General features: G+C 33.5%; 1 protein-coding gene across 6 annotated transcripts in view; it reads right to left on the bottom strand.

Moving 5' to 3' along the window:
* Pfk (ATP-dependent 6-phosphofructokinase) overlaps nucleotides 1-22,329 on the bottom strand; it is a 37,986-nt gene extending 15,657 nt beyond the window's left edge. For 2 of the 6 annotated variants that reach the window (XM_089649819.1, XM_089649800.1), the window contains exons 1-4: nucleotides 22,133-22,326; nucleotides 21,738-22,055; nucleotides 19,322-19,526; nucleotides 2,605-2,759 (exon numbers count right to left, since the gene is read on the bottom strand). In XM_089649819.1, coding sequence (XP_089505945.1) covers nucleotides 2,605-2,759; nucleotides 19,322-19,526; nucleotides 21,738-22,021 — 644 coding nt within the window. In that variant the 5' untranslated portion in view covers nucleotides 22,022-22,055; nucleotides 22,133-22,326. Of the gene's footprint in view, nucleotides 1-464; nucleotides 574-1,496; nucleotides 1,606-2,604; nucleotides 2,760-19,321; nucleotides 19,527-21,737; nucleotides 22,056-22,132 lie in introns of all 6 variants that reach the window. The other 4 variants (XM_089649811.1, XM_089649807.1, XM_089649827.1 and 1 more) reach the window with 4 other exon arrangements.
* Between the last annotated feature and the right edge of the window lie 1,071 nt (nucleotides 22,330-23,400).

Below are 23,400 nucleotides of genomic sequence, written 5' to 3' on the forward strand. Positions count from 1 at the left end.
TGCAGAAACCAGAATCGGAATACAAAGAATTACCTTTTTCTTCTTTGAGCCATTTACACCCTTCATGCCATAGAAATTTGCTTTCATGTATTACGGGTTAAAGTAATATAACATTCAAATTGAAAAAATAGTTTTTATACAGATATATAAATTTATGTTGTTAGAAATATGTTTAATTTTATAAAATATGCATAAATATATCATGATACTATGTATTCTTTCAATTAAAATATTTTTTCTTGCATTGTTTACTCTTAATTGGAAATCAATTAATATCCATGGTATATCCTATTAAGGCACGGTCAGATGAGATAAATTTGTTATAGATTTGAAATAGAATCAGAGCTTTGACATAAGTTTACAGAGCAACTGTATCGAGTGGCACGTTTTCCCGAAGCATTAAAAATAATATGAAGGCAAACAAGTGAGACCCATTTCCATCCCGAGTATTGGAAGGTTCTTGCCTGAGCGAGGCGCGTACAGAGCAAGTCGGGCCAGTCGTCTGCTGCCGGTTCCTCGGGAATGAAAAGGAAGCTTGCCTCCGAGCACAGGGCGGCCGAGACTGCCAGAAATCTGGCCACATCAACGCCATTACATTATTCCACACAATGCAACATCATGCAGCATTTGACTACATACATTACTCCATCAACTTACCAGTGCAACACAAATACATCATATTCTACTCCTACTTACAAAGAACTAATGATTGTTAAAATCACAGAGCTATGAATCCTACTAATAAGAGATGCCTAAGCAATATGAGGCAAATGCCCAAGTTGCTGAAAGCACTGACACATTTATGTCAACCGAATTCATCTGAAGTTACCGCCCGTGTACTTTCAATACGTAATACTTTCGTCATAATCCATGAACTTGATTTGTGAATTAAAGAAGTATAAAAATAAAAGTAAAATTTCACCATGTAGTATACTTACAGTTACTGTAATTTTATATAAATTCTGTAGATGCATGAAATATACAAATTAAATAGTATTTTTTAAAAGTGATCATCCAAAAGGCGATTAACAGATACAGGCGATGGGCGAAAAACAAGTGAGGACAATCTATTGCTTGTTGCTTCTCCCGTTACTAGTATTTATAGCTTCATGGTGAAAACACAACTTCAGACACGTATTTTATATTCATATAATACAACGTACTGTTAGATTACATAGTTTACAACAACACAATTACTTTACTGGTTCGTCAATGTATAAATGTATGTTAGTCTACATTGTAGAATTGTTATTGTTTCACGTTGCTGGGCATGGAATAATGTGTGGACAAGATGTAGTTGTTCTAAAATAATAATTGTCATGAATGCAAAAATTGTGATATTTCAAGAGTAAACCGAAAAGCAAAATATAATACGGCATAGTATAAAGTTAAAAGTATACATAGGGAAACACTACTACGCTAAGTAAAAGTATCTCATATTTAAACAGAGTGCAAGAATGTCCCATAAAGAAGGAAAAATCCTTTAGAGTCCTTGCCTGGAGAAGTTTATTGCATAGCTTAACCGGCCAATCCACAGGAGGTGGCGATTCGGGGACAAATACAAAGTCAGCCTCGGAGGAAAGGGCCGTCACAAGGGCTAGGTACCTGGGGGAATCATCGTCACTTATTAAATAGGAACCTTATTATTAATGTAATCTCCTCCCTTGGAATATTGGAAATGTCCTGTAAACATTATTATCCATGTATGTATGTATTGTGGAACTTAATATTAAAAATAACAATATAACCTTAAACATGTTATAAATTTTACAAAGCTGATAAACAACCATTTACATACATACCATACATGAAGGGTTGTTTATCAGTTGGGTAAAATTCAAAACACCTTTATTAGTAAGTCTGTAATATTATTTATTAGTGAGATTGGATTAATTTCACTCTACAGTTCTTCTTTAATCATGAAAATTCTTATCACAACCTCAAAAATCGCTGATAGTAAAGACTGGGATGACTTTTGATAATTGCACTTGAAGAGTACATATATGAATTAGATTCCACTTCATTGGAGTTTAGATAAAGATAATATCTTTATTATTGTGTACAAAACTTTAAAGGTCTGGTTTTCATGGTAAGCAATAATTACCAAGCTTATTCTGAAACATGTATTTCAAGGTTGGAATAATAAAATACCTTAACAACTATTCAATCAAGTTACAATTGAAGGAAATCAAAGAGCCGGGGTTTATAAAAATATCCTGGCTAAAGTGGTCATAAAAGTAGATTGGCTGTAGTAATCTATCATTGTTCACAGCGGCTGCATCCAAATTGAAAACAGCGACGGTCTTATCCAACCTCTAGTAAAACGTAATCAGTCTTTTAAATCTTATATCAGCTGATAAAATTTCTCTACCTCTTGCGGTGGAACAGACTTGTCGTTGTTGTCCCTCCTTTGTGGCTAAAGTTTCATACAGCCCTACACTGCAAGCGGCCTTTCAGTGTCCCATCAGGACAGATACAAGACTGCCTATCAGCAGGGTAGATAATGCAAGGCTGTAGCTCAAGATGAACGAGGAACTTTAACATGGCTTAATTAATACCCCAAATGTCAAACAACACAAAAACAGGGGGTGGTTGGTGTCTTACCCGCAGTGCCTGCCCATAACCTCCATGATAAAGGTTCTCTGATGGGAGTAGGCTGTGCTGACAATGGCATCGATGGCCTCGATGATCCTGTGCAGAGCGGAGTCTGTACCGATGGTCATGTCTGTACCACAGAAATCGTTGTCGATGGATCCTACCTACAAACAAGAAGGGTGTTAGCGGGGAAATGTTTTATTTAAAAGCACAACTGCTTATAATATTACGTTAATAATTATATTATAAAAAAAAATGTACATGACATACTTCTGCGCTGGAAAACATAAACATTGAATTTTAAAGGCTCTATTCCACTAAGCTACTATCTTTCTATTTACATGAAATTAGCATATAGCAATATCCAATGATGCGGCTACGACTCCGTGAGGCACCGCAGCTAACTATTCCAAGTTTCACCTTTAAAACATTTCAAAAATACTTTGTTTCTTTCACTTTTTTAGTTCACTTCCCAATTTATGGTAATTTACAGTTACTGCAGGACAAAACCGTTCATTGTTTAATAAATGATGAACAGGGGTCAAATCAACTGGGTAACTGCCGCGGAATATCATTTCTTTGTATGGGATCTGTCACCTTAAAAGATGACAACCTCGTGATCACGGGGCTCTGTAAATTGATTTGTTCCCCTCTCCTCCTACGACAGGAAAGGGGGTTGCATAATTTCCAAATATAGCCTGGCTAGCAGATCACGGCGCATCGTCTCCACGCCCACATTTATAACACATCATCTGTCAAGTGTGACAGGTCTGTATGGGATTGTATGGAGAGCGATATGGAGTTCTATAAAACGCTTTGATGCATATCATTTATGATAAGGCAAATACAACACAGTTTAATGCTAGATCATACCCTAAATTTAAATATAATACAACAAATCACAAATAACAAGATCAAATTTAATGCATTCAAAATTAAAGCATAATTTTCAAAATATTTAACATCCATACCTAGTTTTTCACAAGATTTTTTATTTTATTTTATACAATATTTACATACGACCGTATGCAATAAGCTAGTCACGCTGTAATCGCCAGAAGAGGTTCAATCAAGGAGTGATGGCATTATCCCTTCCCTGTTTTCTGTAGAAAAAGACTCATTATGGTCTAAATTTATTAGAATATTAAGTATGACTTATCAAATTATGCAAATTAAAACACAAATAACTTATTTTTGTTGTTTGTTTTTGGGGTGTTATGCCGTGTTGCGCTAACTCCTTATTTAGCCGACGTTTCGGACAGCTTTGCAGTGTCCATCATCAGGGCAGATCCGGTAGATCCGAAGATGTGATCTTCGGATCTACCGAAGATGTGATCCTCGGATCTACCGGATCTGCCCTGATGATGGACACTGCAAAGCTGTCCAAAACGTCGGCTAAAGAAGGAGTTAGTGCAACACGGCATAACACCCCAAAAACAAACAACAAAAATGCTTTTGGCCGTGAGAATCTAAAAACTTACAAATAACTTAGTTTACATCACTTTATTTCGATACAAAATCTCAACATGTTTCATGAACCAAGTTCACATCATCAGGAGCACAAGTATACTAAAGTTATAATTAAAAATTAGGTAGGTAATTAGGTAATTTTCCTTTAAAGGAAACTGTGAATCAGAATTTGCGGATCATTTATTAAATAACGACCATACTTTCGATATTAATTCAGGTTTTAAAATACTACATTCTGGTTACAAGGTATCTCAAATCAATAATTTTGAAATTCACAGTTTCCCTTTAAAGGAAACTGTGAATCAGAATTTGCGGATCATTTATTAAATAACGACCATACTTTCGATATTAATTCAGGTTTTTAAATACTACATTCTGGTTACAAGGTATCTCAAATCAATAATTTTGAAATCTTAGAAATAAGAAAACACGTGAATATGAAAGCAGATATTATTAATAAACAAAAAATTTTTATAAACCCCATTTTAAATATTTTCCCAATTACCCGGTCTTTCCCGTCTAATGACATTTTAATTCCTACTTTGAATAACCCTCCCCCACTCTTACCCCTCCCCGCTCCTTCTACCTCTTCTTTCTAGACCTAATTTTTAATTATAACTTTAGTATACTTGTGCTCCTGATGATGTGAACTTGGTTCATGAAACATGTTGAGATTTTGTATCGAAATAAAGTGATGTAAACTAAGTTATTTGTGTTTTAATAAAAAATAAATAATGCCATCACAAAGTGAAAAGCAGTTAGAAGAAGTTTTCTTCGAAAAAATAATAACTACTGAAAATACTGAATATACTTCCCTCTAATTATTACCAAAAAAAATCTGAGATTATGTGATTATCAACCTTTATCGAGTGAATCATATACTGGTGACGGGCTATGTCAAGAGTCAGAATAATAGAAGAGTATGTATGAATGTGAATGAAGCAATGAGTTTGTGCCAAGACACAGTTGTTCGGCAGTGCATCCTGTCTACCTATACAACGTAACGTTTAGGTAAATTTTTAGATTCTCACGGCCGAAAGCATTTTTGTTGTTTGTTTGAAACGTCGGCTAAAGAAGGAGTTAGCGCAACACGGCATAACACCCCAAAAACAAACAACAAAAACGTAACGTTTAGTTAGTTAGTAAGCTAGTGTCCCTCCTTCAGACAGTACATTATTTTTTTTCTTTCCATATGAAGACATTTTTCAATCCTCCTTGAAATATATGGATTTCTCTTTCGCATTTTTGTTTTGTTTGTATAATATCTTTCTCAAAACCATACTACGTGTAATTATTATTTTTAATTATATCTTGTACATATTTTGTTGTTTTGATATTCTATTTATTTAAATTATTTTTATTATAAGAACCATTCCCTCAAATAGAATGCTAATCATGTTGACCTAAATTTTAACTCTAACTAAGCTTTGGGAATCAACTATTTATCTTCTAAAAAAAAGCATAACCTTCGCATGACATTCAACCATGAGTTAGTTATAATAACTCTTATAACACTCTTAACAATACTCTTGAACCAAGTGGTCGACTGTAAAATCGTTGTTAATTTAATGTTTATTTGGGCTTATAAAAGTGATCAATTCCACAAAAAGTTGTTGCGTAATTAATTATTCCACTTGTATGTTGTACATCGTAAGTGATCGTGTGATTTCGTTGACTCTACAGAGTGCTACAATTCATTGTTTCATAACCTTGACAGTTCAGTACCTATTCATAATGTCTGTTCTACCTACTAAAGCGGGTACTAAGTCAAAACGTAATGTTGCCGTAGAGAGCCCCGCTGCTGAGGCTGGTTCAGAGCCAGACTTTGGTAATTTACTAATTTTGTTTAAGGACGAAATTAAAGAAGAAATTAATAAAGTGTTTATGCAATTAAAAACAATGAATGATGCGCTAAGAGAGTGCCACTCCAAAATTAATAACCTCGAAGTCAAAAACAATGAACTTCAAACTAATTATAATCTGGTATTGTCCAAATTAAACCGTCTTGAGCAAACCTCATTAAAAAATAACGTGGAAATTATTGGCATACCGGAAAAAAGAAATGAAAATTTAATAGATATCATAAAATTGCTAGGAGCCAAGGCAGGTGTTGATGTTCTCCCAAATGATATTGATGGAATCTCTCGTACAAGGGTCAAGGAATTACCCAGAGAAAATCCTAAATTTACTCGTCCAATTGTAGTAAAGTTCACAGCCAGCCGCAGTAGAGATAACTTTCTTGCTGCTATAAGGAAGAAAGGCAGTCTCAACTCAAGTGATTTGAAGCTTCCCGGGGACTCCAAAATTTATGTCAACGAGCATCTGACTGCTGCAACCCGTGCGCTCTTCAAGACAGTGAGAGACTTAAGCAAGGATAAAAACTTTAAATTCAGATGGATCAAATACGGAAAAATATTTATACGCAAAAATGAAACTAGTCCCATTATTCAGGTGACATTGGAATCTGACGTGACTCAGGTTTTTTGCTGATAATCTTCTTAGATTTAGCATCGTCTCGTGTGACTATAAGCTATTATCAATTTATTTTTCCTATCTACCTTATCTTTTTTCCTACTTTAAAATATCATCCTTTGTACTGGTTTTTCTTTATTTGTATAATATTAACAACTAACTCTTTTAATACTACCAACTTTAATCCAAATTATCCTACAATTACTCTGCTTGCGTTACTACAACACCACTCTAATATTTATAATTTACTAGAACATGCTTACAACTATTTTATCAGTCTTATATTTTATATATTTTATCAACTAAATGTACTAAAATGTTGAATGTATATTATCAAAATGTGACTGGACTGCGTTCTAAGACTGATAGATTTTATTTTAATGTTACCAATAACAACTATGATATTATTATGATAACTGAAACTTGGCTTGTAGACAGTATTGCTAGTGAAGAGCTATTTGACAACCGTTACCTAGTATTTCGGCCGGCGTGGTCTAGTGGTATACGCTTTTGACTACAGATCCGAAGGTCGCGGGTTCGAACCCGGCGTGCGCAAATAAATTTTATTTGATTAATTTGTGTTATTTCACAATTAATTAATTAAAAATAATATATAGTATATTTGCGGCACGTTCCAGAGTGGAAGATACTCTCAGTATCGCCCTGGTGTAAGACCACCATTCAGAATTGAAACGTTGCTTGAAATGGCTTTAGCCGTGTTTGGTGACCAGATCTGAATAGCCAGGTACTTCCCCACCTTCCTCTTCCCCATCTCCCTCCCCTCCCCAATACCCTCAGCCTCACAACATACCCCAATTGGGGATGCCATAGTCTCACTGGCTCCAGACGGGAGCAGTTGGGACTCTTGTGCGGTAATACTGTAAAAAAAAAAAAAAAAAAAAAAAAATTTAGGCACGATCGCAATGAGCAAAAAAGAGGAGGTGGAGTAATGATTGCGTTGAAGAAGCACCTCATAGCTCATGAACGTAAGGATTTTAACACGAATGCTTAAGACATCTGGGTGACTGTTACGATTAATAATTTCATAAAAATTCATTTATGCTGTGTTTACATACCTCCAGGAGTCAATCACTCACAAAATATAAATGAATTCATGGATAAATTATGTGAACTTCGAGGACTACATCACGATGATCATTTTGTCATATCGGGTGATTTCAACTTACCTCAAATTAACTGGTCTTTAAGTAATGGTAATAGTATGCAAATTACGAATGGCTCTAAATCTGAAATTATTTCCAAACTATCTGACACCCTTTCATTTACTGATCTATCACAGTACTGCACCTTTCCAAATAATAATCATACATATCTAGACCTTGTTTTTAGCTCGATCCCTGTAATTGTATCAAATAATGACCAGTATCTCATCCCTGAATGTAAACATCATAAAAGCATTCTTGTTGACATTAACATATCTCTGGAAACTCCTATGGTGGACAACAAACGAACAATCAATCTTTTTAGGAAAGCTAACTATGAAACAATAAATAAGGTCCTTAGTAGTATTGATTGGGATGCAGAATTTTTAAACCTATCAACCAATACTGCTATTGACCGCTTTTATACAATTTTATATGAAATCATTCGATTAAACGTCCCGTCAAAGGAAGTTCATATTAATAATTCTTATCCCTATTGGTTTAGTCCAGCCCTAATAAAACTGACTAAGGAAAAATATAAAGTGTTTAAAATGTGGAAAAAGTGGTCCAATCCTTTAGACTACCATGAATTCTGTATCCTTCGATCAAGGCAAAAGAAATTGTCTAGAGAATGTCTTAAACAGTTTATAACAAACGCTGAACTTAATATATCTCGTGACCCTAAAAACTTTTGGTCTTATGTTAAAGGAAAAAGAAATAATTCTGGTTTGCCTCATGTTATGAAACTGGGCGAAGTGACTGCTGAAAATCCTTTCGCAATATGTAACCTGTTCTCACAGCATTTCGTCTCCACCTTTAATTACAACACTATTTCCGATGTACACTCTACCAACTATCATTTTGACAATCAAGTTAATATCTCCTCGGTATCAGTTTCAAAACAAAAAATAGAAAAAATAATCGATACTATTTCTAGCTCACTGGGTGCGGGTAGTGATAAAATTCCGGCTTTCTTTATCAAAATGTGTAGCAAGGTAATCTCGAAGCCCCTATTATTGCTCTTTCAATCCTCATTGAAAGAAGGTATCTTTCCTGATCGTTGGAAGAGTGCTCTCATCACACCTGTTTTTAAGTCTGGGGCTAAAAATGATGTCCAGAACTATCGACCGATATCTAAATTACCAATCTTTAGTAAAATTTTTGAAAAAATTGTTCATGAACAACTATATAACTGCATCGAGTCTGTAATACTCGTGAACCAACATGGCTTTATGAAAAAAAGATCGGTTGTATCTAATCTTGCCATTTTCATTGAAAATATTACTAAATCAATGGATGATCAAATCCAAGTTGACGTAATCTATACAGACTTCTCAAAAGCGTTTGATAAAATTGACCACAGTCTTCTTTTGTCCAAATTACTAGCTTTGGGAATTCATGGGGATTTATATAGATGGTTAGTCTCCTATCAATGGGCGCACTCAGGGAGTAACAATAAATGGCTTCATCTCTGAGATTGTAAATATACCCTCAGGTGTGCCCCAAGGATCTCACCTGGGACCGTTACTGTTTACAATTTTCATCAACGACATTATAAAATGCTTTAATTATGCAAATGTTCTACTTTTCGCTGATGATATGAAAATATTCCTGCCTATTAATTCTATAATTGACTGCTTTAAACTACAAGAAGATCTGTATAGGCTTAATGATTATTGTATCCGCAATCGTCTCAACATGAACACTTCTAAATGTTATGTAATTACCTTCACTAGAAATAAAATTAAGTTTGACCATAATTATCATATAGCTGGCCTACTACTCAAAAAAGTTACACAAATTCGTGATCTAGGTGTTATACTTGACAGTAAACTTACATTTGAGGCTCATATTAGCGATGTGTAGGTTCAGCCGGATTGAGTCCTTGAGCCCGAGTCCTTTGCGGGAAGCGGGTCCTACTCCCACTCCTTTTCGTAATCAACCACTCCCAGAGAACTCGGTCTGGGACTCGGACCCGAATGCCTCCAATCAACGACTCCCAGAGAACCCGGACCCGAGAATGCCTCTAAGGACTTGGACTCGGACCCGAATGCCTCTAATCAACAACTCCCAGAAAACTCGGACTCGGGGTCTCGAACCCGAATGCCTCCCTCCACCACCTGCCTCGCGAGTCCTGCAGTGAGTGGTAAGTTCTGGTGGTGAAGACATCTTCTGTTTACCTGCTTTACAGTAAGTGGATGTTTTGTTTATTGTTTAATATCTAGTACTTATTGGAGTTATTTGGGGTTATGAGTTGCTTTTCTAAACCGATGAGCTAATTAGTTAAATAATAATATCGACTGACATGTACTAATAAATCAATAATAGCAATAAATTATTTGAGTGATGTAAAAAAAAATAAGTTAAGTAATATTTAATTTAATTAGGTGTATAAAAATTAGGCTGTGACTGGGGTTTTCACTTTAAAAAAAATTGATTCTTACCCTAGTATTGTCGATAGTTTTATCAATCAATTCTGTTTCAGCAATCAATTCTGCCATTCGATACAATTAACAGCATTCCTCAAAATATTAGTATTGAAACAATAAGAAATGATTATTGCGGCTTATAGCCAATGAATTCACCTAGATTTTACCATTTTTCCAATATTTTTAGACTCACTAAGTACTCTAGGATGTACCTAGAGGTGCTACTAAGATATTGCAATACTTGCAAAAATTTGACGAAAAGCGCTCCAGTGGATGTTTTTATTTATCTTCTAAAAAACACAAGCCACTAAAAAGCATCTTGCCTATTATTTATAATATCCATAACACTTCATTGTAAATATTGTATTTTTTGTTGTCACTATTAATAACTACAACGACTACAGAAAACAGATAAAACAAGTTCATTGGATTTTGAAGGAACAACCTTGGAAGGCTCAGCCATCCGAAAGTTATTACCTTAAATCAAGCCCATTGTTCGTCCCTTTTTACATATTTTTAAAAAAATTGTTGGCTAAATCAGATAATTCGGGAGTTGCAGCCAAGCCGATTGTTTGTTACAGCGTTTCCCAAATGGTGGGTCTGGAGTCTGGATAAAATAAAAACTCTAATTAATTTATTATTTTACATTTAACTTCATCTCATAACAAAATATTATTGTCTTCTGTTATGAATTACGACTCTCATTTTGTGATACCTATGACATATTACAGCGCCCATAAGGTGATTTTTTCACAAAACGGCGCTATGCCAAATATCCAACATTATGTGCATCCTGTACTAAATAAATAAATAAAGATAATCTTAGGAATTTGATTCAGGTGGTTGTGAAATGGCCTCTGTCTTCCCTGACTTATACCGCAAATCAATCTTCCATATTACACACACACTAATCTAATAATCTCCGGAAACACCTTTCTCCGCTCTTCATGTCCAAACTATCTAAGCGGTCCTTCGACCAAGTATCTCTAGACAAGCCCTGTGATCTTAAAAATGCCACCCGAACCAAAAACATTGGTTTACGTAAACATTTATCAAAAACAAAGTGCATTTTCTCGCAGTCCAAAGATCACAATAAGCATTGGTTTTTTACCTTTTATTGGTCTGTGTGGAGCAAATTTGTCCTCCAGTAAGTTCGCGGCAACAGAATCGCTAGTTTTGTGAAAATCTTTTTTTTTCAAACACAAACATGAGGCAGTCCGTAGTATTTTAGGTACGGGCTATCGCAAACTTTATTATTAACAAATTGATCAGTTATATGAATACTTCAAAAATAGATGTACCTAACAGATAGATCCGAGGCAGCGTACAAAGAAAAGTAACAAAAGATCAAAATGTTTAAATTCTTCCTAAGAAAAAAACCACGTTACGCAACAGATGCGACGGAACTCGATCGGTAGGTAGGTACCTAGTAGTATTATGAAATGACGCGTTAGGCGGTATTACTTTTGGATTGAAATTAGGTATGGGAGGGCTAATCTATACTTATTATATCGATGAAGCGGTAACTTCTTAATCTTGTGCATTACGCCGTGCACTTTTTCTCCATATTTATACTGTCTTACATTCCTTTAAAAAATATTAATTAAGGTTAGTTTTTTTTATGTAAATAGGTAGGTTCTAAAATGTGTAGGTACTGAATTAGATTTTATTTAAACAATACGTCAATATTGAGTGAAATAAAATTTTGTGGATCTGTGAAAAAAATAAAACCAAAAGGACTGCGGAAACAAGTTTGGGAAACGCTGAGAGGAATATAATATTCATTTTGTCACAAAATCATATCGACTACACGTGCTCCACGGCGCGGTGGGAGGTCTGCTGTGCACGCGTTTGTCTCGTGTGTTTTGCTGTGTGCCGGTTTTTAGCATGCGTTTTCTCGTGTGTTTCACGTGATAATTTCGCGGAACATTTTTTACTTTTTCATATTTTTCATGGCTGTTTTAGAAAGTATCTAAGTATTCGCGTTTTTAGTTTTGCTCCCAAATCTGCCTGTATTATTCGGCACAGCCCCAAAGCGTGTCCACGTTATCTACAGCTGAACTAGAAAAATACGTTGATGAGAAAATCCTTGACAGAAGAGAAAACCCTCTCAGATGGTGGAAAGAACGTAAACATATTTATCCAATATTGTACCAGCTAGCAATGAAGAGACTTTGTGTTCTAGCCACCTCCGTCCCCTGCGAACGTTTATTTTCGAAAGCTGGACAAATCCTCACCGAGAAGAGGAATAGACTATCTACCCAAAAATTTGAGAAAATTTTATTCTTAAACTCCAATCTCAGACTCGAATAATGGATATATTATTGGGTATCAAGATATTTTACATTTGAATATTTAAAATGTGTTGTATTGTTTACTAAATATTTGTATAACTATATAATATATGTATAACTATATGGGACGTGTGGGATTGCACTATCCTCCCCACATCCTGGAATAATTTATTATTATTATTATTATTATTAATGTTATTCTTGTTTTACAAAAGATACCTCTGTATTATAACTGTGTTGTATTATAACTCTATGGTTTATACCTGATTGTAAAATTTTATTTTCCGTTTCGGAATGAATGAAAAAAAATCTTACTGATTTTATTTTTCAATGCTTTTTATGTCTTATGAATAATACGGGGGGATTTTGCGATATTGCTGATTCTTTTAACTGTTTGTAACAATTTGTATAATTTAATTTTTCAATTCGCAATTTAAAAAAAATATATTACATTTTTTTATGTTCATTTTTTTAATGTTTTATCTTGATTTAAAAAATTCAATACGAAGATATTTTGAGTTTATTTATGATTCTTTTGACTGTTATGCCTATTTGTACTTTTTTTTTTCGGATTCAGAATTTAAAAAAAAACTTACTGATTTATTATTTTTATGTTCAATTCTTATGTTTCTTTTGTTTCATGATCTTGTTTTAAAAATCAACACGTTGGCATTTTGAGATATTGCCGATTAGTTTAACGGTTTTTATGTAAAATCTCAATGATTTATCGCAATTCTTTGATGTTTTATATTTTTATTTTCGCCCCTCATATTTGTAGGCGCTAAGTACCTACTGTAAGTAAAAATTATTGTTTTATTTTAAAGTTTTATTTTAACTATCGTTCACTATTTTTATTTTTTGTGTTATTAAAAATACAAATTTCAGTGGTGTCTGTCTGTGTATCCGTAACTCTGGTTCAATGAACTCTAGAATATGGATTTGCTTTGATTTTAAAAATTGGAACTGATTGTCAACTGGTATTGGAAAGATTCAGACAAGCGATAAATTAGGTACCAAGATTATTTTATTCAATAATTGTTTATTTAAAATGGCTATCTTTTGTTAAAATTTTTTAGCTATGTCGTAATAGTGTTCATTCGAAAGGCAAATTTCTGGCAAATGTTTATTTTTAATGATCCTGAGACATATATATGTATATATTTGTGAAACCAAAAGGAAAAATATACAAATCAAGTATATAATATACACAAATCCTACAATAATATATTGAACAAAGTGTGTATGTATTGTAAAAGTAAAAAAAAAATGGACTGGAATAAATAGATATTAAAACATGTTGTTAATTGTTAAAATTTTAATAGTTCAATGCTGTACCTAACTACTTCCTGACTTTGTTTTTAAAACATCTCGCCTTTACTGAGTTTCATTTGATAGAGGCTTCGACCAAGTACCTTTATCTATATCGATGGACAGAGATTATGAAAACGACAAATTCTCAACGACAACCGAAATTTATGTTACTACATTTGATTTATTACTGCTTACGCGTGTGCTAAAATTATCATCTTGGAACCTAATACTACATCCGTTACGGCCTCGCATTAGCCGTAGCCCAATCAGCTGGAACACGACAAGACACGAATGGATTTCGTTGAACTTCGCCAAAATGTAAACTGCACAACTCGCGACTCGGGTGCGATGGGTGACGGGATTGACTCCGTGTTCTCGTGTGGGTCCGAGTTCTTGTGCGGGTCCTTGTCCTGCTACGGGTCCGAGTTCTTTCGCGGGTTCTATCCGAGTCCGAGTGCCGAGTCCTTGGCCGGACCCGTGCGTCCCGGTAGTCGCCCAGTACCCAGTCCGCACCCAAGAACTCGGACCCGGGACCCACTCCAAGAACTCGAGTTCTTTTAAAAGGAAGCAGTCCTCGGATGCCTCCGGAAAAATGCAGAACTCACCCACCTCTAGCTCATATTGATATGATTGTTAAGGCCGAGTGTAGTTTTTTATTAATTTAAAATAATGATAATATTATTAAGCAAATCGATAATGATAGTGTTTTCAACAAGTAAAAATTTTTTTATACATTTTTTAAATTAACATAGGCTTAGTAATTATCAAAATCAAATCGAAAATATGACCTTTTTCAGACCGTAATAAGTGCGTTTTAAAAAATACTATTAAAGGCTGAATATCGTCAAAAAATACCTGAAGGGGTTTTCTTTAAACGTACGAAAAAAAAAACTAAAAAATAAATAAAATAGGTTCGTAGTTTAATTTTTTCATAAACACTAATTGTTCTTGTTTTTAAAATGCAGATTATAAAACTTTGGATACGTTTATTTAACAAAACTAAACGATAAATTATTGGTATTATATTTTTCCATTTTTTAAAGTTAATTTAATATTTTTTATACTATAATTTAAGAAAGAACACTTAGATTTTTAAGTTACTTTTAAAATAGGCCGTCTGGTGGCGCCTATTTGAAAATTTTAATACGGTAGAACATCGAACTAAAAGCTTCTTCTAAATATCCCAACAGATGGCGCTATCATGGTCGGAGTCTTGGTTATTGTTTATTTTTCAAACCGATTATATTATTAAGTTATTATTTATTAAATTATATGATAATTATTAAAATATATATTATAATTAAAATATTATTATTATTAAATTATATGATATTATACCATATTTAAAAAAAAAAATATTAATAATATGATAATATTTTGTAATCCTGCATGTATTTAAAATGACTGACTTTTGCATTTTTATATATAAATTTTTTGATAGATCTAATACGCCTAAATTTTTTATAAGAGAGCTAGGTATAATGCCATTAGCCTAAATTACAAATGGTAATATTTTTATAGTCTGAGAATGTCAAATTCTTTTGAACTCATTTCAATGCAGAATCAAAGAAAAGACTGCGATTGACTTGTACGAGGAAAGATACAAGGTAAAAGTGTCGCCATGTGGTATTTTTGTGAGAAAGGAATGGCCATACTTGGGGGCAAGTCCAGATGGATTGTTTGGAGAAAATGGTATAGTGGAAGTAAAATGCCTGCCCTCAATCGGAAACAAAACTATTTTCGACGCAGCTCTGGAAGATAATATCTTCGTTGCCGTGCAGAATGGAATACTTGTGTTGAAGAAGTCACATAATTATTCATTTCAAGTTCAAGGACAATTATTCATTACAAGAAAGGACTTCTGTGACATTATAATTTATTCTGAAAGTGGAGTAGAAGTAATAAGAATATATCCTTACAATGAATTTGAGCTAAAAGTGTTACCATGTTTGTTGCCATCGTATCATATATAAATATTCATATTTGTTTGTATGCAAATGTATGATTTGTCTGATTATATTTTTGTAATTGTTTGTACCTATTTATGAATTAACTGAATTTTTACAAGTGAATTGTTCTCACAAAAGAGGGAACATCTAATAAATAAATAAATCATGTTTGTTTTTATTATTTTGGCAAAATAAAATGTTCATGTAAAATATTGTATGAAAAAGTGACAGTATTAATTTATAAACACATTGAAACGAAAGGAACGAAGCAACCGCAAGCAGCGTTATGCGTTGTTTGCGGTTGCTTCATTCCTTTCTCAAAGACAAATACATAGCACTATCTTTTTTATGTCAATACAAACATGGGATGCTAGGAAGAGGAATATGGGAAAATACCTGGCTATACAGATCCGGTCACCTAATACGGCTAAAGCCGTTTCAGGCCACATTCCGATTCTTTTTTTTTAAATATATTACTTTGAAAAAGTTTAATTGTATTTATTTTTGTTCCATTTCCATAGTCCTCAATAAGTTTTATACCTGTTCTGAGGTCTACTATGGATTATGGATATCAATATCAACAAGCTTTCAAACTAATTGTTAAAATTAGTCAAGTTGAATATTTGCCAGTTTCGTTCCAGATGCGATTTGTTGAATCACATTTTGTGGACGGTTAGGTCGAAGCCGCAATGTTTTTTTTTTTTATTTCTGTGGGCCTTAGAAAACAATAATGTTATTTATGACGGTTGACCGAGGGAGAACGGGCACAGATTCTCTGTTTTTTTACCAGATGTAGGTAGGTATATTTTTAACAATGCATGCATCTGACGGCCGGCGCACAGTGGGCTGAAAATCGCCTTTCATAGACATAGAGACTTGAATTTTTCAAGAGTATTTTTTTTGGCTAGAAATGGATTTTGCTGATCATTAATATGCTATAAAATTTCTTACGAACCCATTGCGTGTACAAATGAAGGAGTTATCATTTTTTAAGAAAAATTTGTATGGCACTGACATTAAAAATGAGGCTATCTCTGGAATCATAAGGTTGGCCATTCCATCCTTACACACAGATATAATACTATTTATTTGTATTTTTTTGACATACTTCGTATTGTGGCGCATCATGCGATTTTTTTTTTTAAATCCTCAAAGTTGAAAAAAACATTTTTGAATGTTGATGATTCATTTTAATGCTTAAATGCATTTAGGCTTGCAGTGTAAATAAAATATTGTAAACTAGACAAAGCATACTCATATGTACACGCAATGGGTTCGTACGAAATTTTATAGCATATTAATGATCAGCAAAATCCATTTCTAGCCAAAAAAAATACTCTTGAAAATTCAAGTCTCTATGTCTATGAAAGGCGATTTTCATCCCACTGTGCGGCGTAGTCCGGTGCTAAGGCTTTGGACTCCCATTCCGAAGGTCGCGGGTTCGAACCCAGTGTACGCAAATAAATTTTATTAGATTGATTTGTGTTATTTCACAATTGATTAATTAAAATAATAAATACTATATATGCGGCACGTTCCAGAGTGGAAGATACTCCCAGTATCGCCTTGGTGTAAGACCACCATTCAGAATTGAAACGTTGCTCCAAATGGCTTTAGCCGTGTTTAGACTAGATCTAAATAGACAGGTACTTCCCCACCTTCCTCTTCCCCATCTAAAATAGTTATAATAATAATATAAAATGAAATGTCAGGCTTTCTGTAAAAATATTGAAATACATACAATTAAATTAAATGTTACCTTGTATATATTCGTTTATATTCTAACGTAGTATAAACTAATTAAATAAATAATACAAAAAAATAGTGCCATCTGGTAACTGAAATTCATAACTTTTATAACGATGATAACGAAGACTTCCATTACCGCCATCTTACTGTTTTTAGGCAAACGTTTTTAAAATAAATTCTAGTTAGAAAAAATATTGTTTTGGAAATGAACAACAGAGTTCTTGTGTGTCGAAAATAGTTGATTTTGACAGGTCTACACTCGGCCTTAAGAAAGCCCTTAGAATGCTAGGATTCTTATTCCGTATTGGAAAAGAATTTAATAATATCATAACACTTAAAATATTGTATTTTTCTGTTCGCAGTCATCTTGAATTCGCTTCTCCCATATGGAATCCTCAATATAATATTTACATAAATCGCATTGAAGCCATCCAAAGAAAATTTGTCCATCATTTAAATTTCAAACTAAATTCAAACCTTGACGTAAACAGCTCGATGGACCTTTATGGACTTAAGCCATTAAAAACTAGAAGAGACTCCGCAGATATAATATATCTCCATAAAATTATCAATGGCTTTATTGATTGTTCTCCCCTTCTGTCTGAAATTAATTTTAGAGTCCCGAGCGTTAGAACTAGAGAAAAATCACTTTTTCATCTCCATAAATGTTCTACTAATATAAGACAAAATGCGTTTATATTCAGAGCCTGTAGTATATTTAATAAGAATTTTAATGATATGGACATATTCTCAAGTAATTTAGGAACCTTTAAAAGATATGTAATAACTAACATTAAATAATTTTAAATATTCTACTTGAAGTTATCATGTTATTGCTTTGAATCCTTTCCAGTTACTTACCTTCCAATTAATACTCATGTGTTCAATTTAGTTGTAGGTATACATTTATTATATTGTTATTATTGCTATTGTGTAGTGCTTTTATTGATTGCTGGTGTGTTGAAATTTTACAATACATTTTGTTTTGAATTTTAGTTGGTTATTAGTATATCAGTTAAATTTAAATTTTTTAAATTTTTGAAATTTAGCTGGTTATTAGTATATTAGTATATCAGTTAACTTTAAATTTTAATTTATTTGTGTTCCTAGATCTGTTATTATTATTTATTTATTATTTACAATTTTGTATTTTTTGTAAATTTCTCAGGCCACGGGTACAGAACCCTTAGTTTCTTGTTTTAATATTTTTTATTATTATTATAATTTTAAGTGAAAATCTGTTAAGTATTGGATTTTATCTTTATTATTTAGTTTATTCTTATATATGTAAATAATCTGTTGATTTTCCCAAAATAAATAAAATAAAATAAAATAATCAAAAACTCTTTCAGAATATCTCTGCTTTGGCACAAAATGTTTGCTCTTCAGTTCATGTTCTTTGGGACTATTTAATTCACTATCATCACCAAACCACATTACACACCTTTTACCAATTTATTAACTTAAAAGGGTAACACTCTCATATTATTATTATTTATGTCAATAATGATGATTTTTCGATCAAAACTAGTTTGAAAGATAATATAATAATATTGTAAACGGAATAGCCTGTGTAACCAAAAATGCCCATTCAAACTAAATTTGCATGTTTATGTAATTTAATTATTGGGAGAGGTATTACATGCTTTTAACACAAAACAAGGCAATAATGGTCACTTTTTACAACATTTCGTCATAAAAAATAGGGAAAAAAAATTGATAAAAAGTTTGACTTTTTATCGCTAGCTTCTTGAACAGTTATTTTAATTTTAAATGTGATTACCGCACAAGAGACCTACCTACACGGAGCCAGTGCGGCTATGGCAATTCTGGATGGTGGTCTTGGAGTATCTAAAAGTCTAACATAACATATGTAAGTATTTAGTTACCATTCCAGCAATGTGCAGGTACTTGCACTTGTCGAACTGGTCCTGGGTAATCTTGTTGGTGGCGAGCAGCTCCTCGAGCAGGTTGTTCCACTCCTGGCGGAAGAGATCAGCTCCGGTGAGAGAGCCGTCTCCGCCGATGACCACGAGGTTGGAGATGCCGCGGGACACCAGGTTGTAGGCGGCGGTCAGGCGGCCGGGCCTCTCCCTGATTACATTCAATTTCATCATTATTTTACTGAGCATTCTCTAAATTTTAAAAACTATCATTATGTTATTGAACCTTCTCTAAATGTTATTTAATAAATAATAAATTTGCATAAATATGCGATTGATTCATAAATTTTTTTTATTGAAATAAAATATGTGTAAGGATTATATACGACATGGTAAGTATGTAACTATTAAAAAACCACAAATAAATTTCATCAAATAATTTTTTTTTTACTTTCTCTAAATTTCATCAAATAAAATAATTATTTTATTGGACCTTTCTAAATTTCATCATTTTTTTATTGAATTCTCTCAACATTTTTCAATAATATGTATCATCATAATGCACATTTATTATTCTGTGCTATCAGACTTCCATCAATATCTTGTATTTAATTAAATTTCTAAAATATTACGGTTGACCTCTAATTTTTATAAAATGACATCATTATTCATTTATACAAATAAAAGACTTGTGAAAAAGTTTGTCTTTGTTGCGCAGATTCAAGTCTGTTTGCTGTTTTTTTCAATAGGAAAATCGGATAACATATCTTATATATTTCATATATATTTTAATTTCAATAAAATAATAAATTATGTTAATTGAATCATTTTTATTTATCATGAGGTAGGTGACACATTACTCTATGCTCATCATGGCTTGGCCTATTTCAGCATATCACTCGCCATACACTACCAATGGGATTGCATGGCAAGCTATATGCTGGAATAGGCCAAGCCACAATGCGTATAGCATAATCTGTCAGCCCCATTATCCTGTAAATTGTAAAAAAAAATCATAACGCATCCTAAATACAAATGAATCATTTTAATTTATTATATTAATTTAAACTCAATAGCCAGACGAGACCTTTAAAGAGGTTCCCAAAATATTGTGACTAGCATAGAAACACAATGTATGTTTGGGAGTTCGGGACCAATTGATTGGGACCAATTGATTGGTACAATCATCATCTATATTTAACCTCTCTATTAGGGTGGCCGGGCAAAGCTAACCTTTCTAACAATCTTAATTGATGGTACAAGCATTCAATAAATTAGTCTATGCCGACAAAAAAAAGTTATTGCATATTTTCAAATATTATAAATATAATAAATAATCATAATATCAGATTGCACAAAAAAAAAAAAATTTACAAATTTTATGCAAATAAAATTTTATCAGTGATACTGAGAAATACAAGTTCAACGTAAGGTTAATTGTGACGCACGTAATATTCATAGGTGGCATTAATTTATTGAAATACGCTTTTTGTAGGGTTTTGCTTTACAATATTACGATAAATTATTTGTTTGCGCCCATACACACGAAATATGAATATGAATAAACAGTTTTGTGTGTAAAAAAAACACAATTCTTTCAACACAGGCATACAAATACAATATGGGATTGAATCATCGGTACAATATTGTATTTGTATGACTTTCTCGAAAAAATTGGGTTTTTAAACTAACAAAACTATTTATTCATATTTGTATTTCGTGTGTATGGGCGCAAACAAATAATTTGTCTTAATATTGTAATGCAATACCTTTCAGAAAGCGTATTTTAATAAAATAAATTAATGAATGCCATAAGTATTTATTATAATGTTAAAATTATCTTAAGAAATAAATTTATTGTCCTAAATATTGATTGTGTCACAAAATGTTAAATGAAAACTTTAAAAAAAAATTACAGACTGGAAAGTTTTAACAAAAATCATCTATACAGGGTGTTAAGGGACATACTTGACTTACTTTAACCAGTGACTCCTGACACTATTAGGAATAAAAGTTTTTTTTATTTTTAAATCTTCCAATGTTGACACTGGTCACTCAGCCTAGTAACCGCCCAACCCCCCACATCTACCCTAGCTTTACAATTCCTAATTATTTTCCATGTTTTTGTAGAAAAAAAAAAAAAAAAAAAACACTTGAGACCAAAATTTCATTTGCATTTTTCACTCCAAATAATGTCAGGTATCACTGGTTTAAGTGAGTCAAGTACATCTCTTAAACACCTTGTATAATTCAAGCTTTTAATGAAACTCGCATTAAACAAGTTAATATTGAAAGTTTGCTAGACTATCAAGACTTTGTACGCAACTCTGGTTATTCCATGAGATCACAATGCGAAAATGAATGTTTAAAAAAAATGTATAATTCATAAATGTGAATAAATAAATAAATGTAGCATAAGTACCTGAATTCGGAGCAACGGGCAGAGCCGATGACGGTACCACCCCTGTGGATGATGGAGCTCACAGAGGACCAGTTGGCTTCCTCGATGTTGTCACCCCCGTCCACCATCCCCTGGTAGCCCTCCCTGATGAAGTACACCTTGCAGCCCAAGTACAGTCCCATTCGCACAACAGCCCTCACAGCTGCGTTCATGCCTTGGGAGTCTCCTCCGCTGGTGAACACGGCGAGTCCCTTTCCCTTGTGGGCTCCCCGCTCAATAAATTTCTGCGTCGCTGGATTATCCATGTTTAATATTTTTATTAAACACTAACAAACCAACCTGAGAAAAAAATTGGAAACATTAATAAATTGATAATTCGAAATACCTTATCATTTTAATTTATGTGTGAAATTTACCTTTTTTAAATGACTTCAATCCAAAGTTTTTGAAGCTGGATCCAGCTCCCGATAACTCACTTAATTTCGAGAAACGCTCTTCGTATTTGACAGAAGTTCGCGGCGCAAGGTGATCTTGCCAAGGTGACCTTTGCTTTGAAGGGTAAATTTGACGTTTGCTCAACGGCTAGAAGCCGAATGAATTCTGCAATAAAAACAAGGAAAGATATTCCTTATATAACCTTTTCAACATAGTACTTGGTGCCCATTTTGCGTGAAGGTAAATAATTAGTGACAGTGTTGTCGACAGCCACATAATCGATATTATAAAAGATATCGATGCGGTGTACAGTTTCTAAAAATCGACGCTCTTCAAAAATTTTTTGCTCGCCTTCTTCGTTTAATTTCATTTTTTAAATTATACCATTCTTATATTATTGGATTGCCATTTCTTCCTTTTTATTGTCAAAAGCGGAAACATTTTAATACTGACTTGCTAATTTCTTTTTAATATAATACATATTTTCTCTAACTTCCAGAACAAAATCATGTTTGTTTGAGGTATCGAGGTCGAGAAAAGTGAATTCATACTGAACGGATTTTGGATCGGAGACCGCACACACACGGCGATCCTCTGGCGAGGGGATTGGGAACACGGTAAACGCGACTTACCTAAGCCCGTCGTCCCACGGGTTGGTAAGCAATCGACCAGAACCAGAAAAGTTCCACGCTGAACTAGGCTGCAGATCGTTACCTTATTATAGCGAACTTAATTTTCTGCGCAGGGTCGTCTTGCAGGATTTGGCATTATGGCATTTGGTTTATGTCGATTGATTACCGACCCGCGGGACAACAAAGACAATTTGTTTGTTTTCCGTGGCCGATAGAAATAAAAAATTGTGGCCACGCCCCATATTTTGTTCCATTTTAAAAGAATTCTATTCTATTGCCGCAGGAGACCGCCTTAACGCCGAGCCACGACAACACTCGGTGGAGTGGTTTATTTATGACTCAGTGGATTTCGAACTCGCCGAGGAATCAGTTTCCACAAACGTTTTGGCTCGGCGCGGGGCCATTTGGCTAGGTTGTGCCCAGCCAAGTTATGCGTCACATTTGTAGATTGTTCTCCAGTAATTTTTAGGCCAGCGCAGCTATTTCGGTACAGTTTCCATCGTGAGCTATCCGGGCGTTAAGTGCACAAACTTCGGGATTTTTTTCGTAATTCCGTTGTCTTTTTTTCTCATATATATTATTTTTTCTATACAGACAATTGAAATTTTGTACCTGTA

The sequence above is a fragment of the Hesperophylax consimilis genome, chromosome 3 (assembly GCF_061612785.1).
Source record: "Hesperophylax consimilis isolate HC1 chromosome 3, BYU_Hcon_1.0, whole genome shotgun sequence".
In the NCBI taxonomy this organism is placed as follows: domain Eukaryota; kingdom Metazoa; phylum Arthropoda; class Insecta; order Trichoptera; family Limnephilidae; genus Hesperophylax; species Hesperophylax consimilis.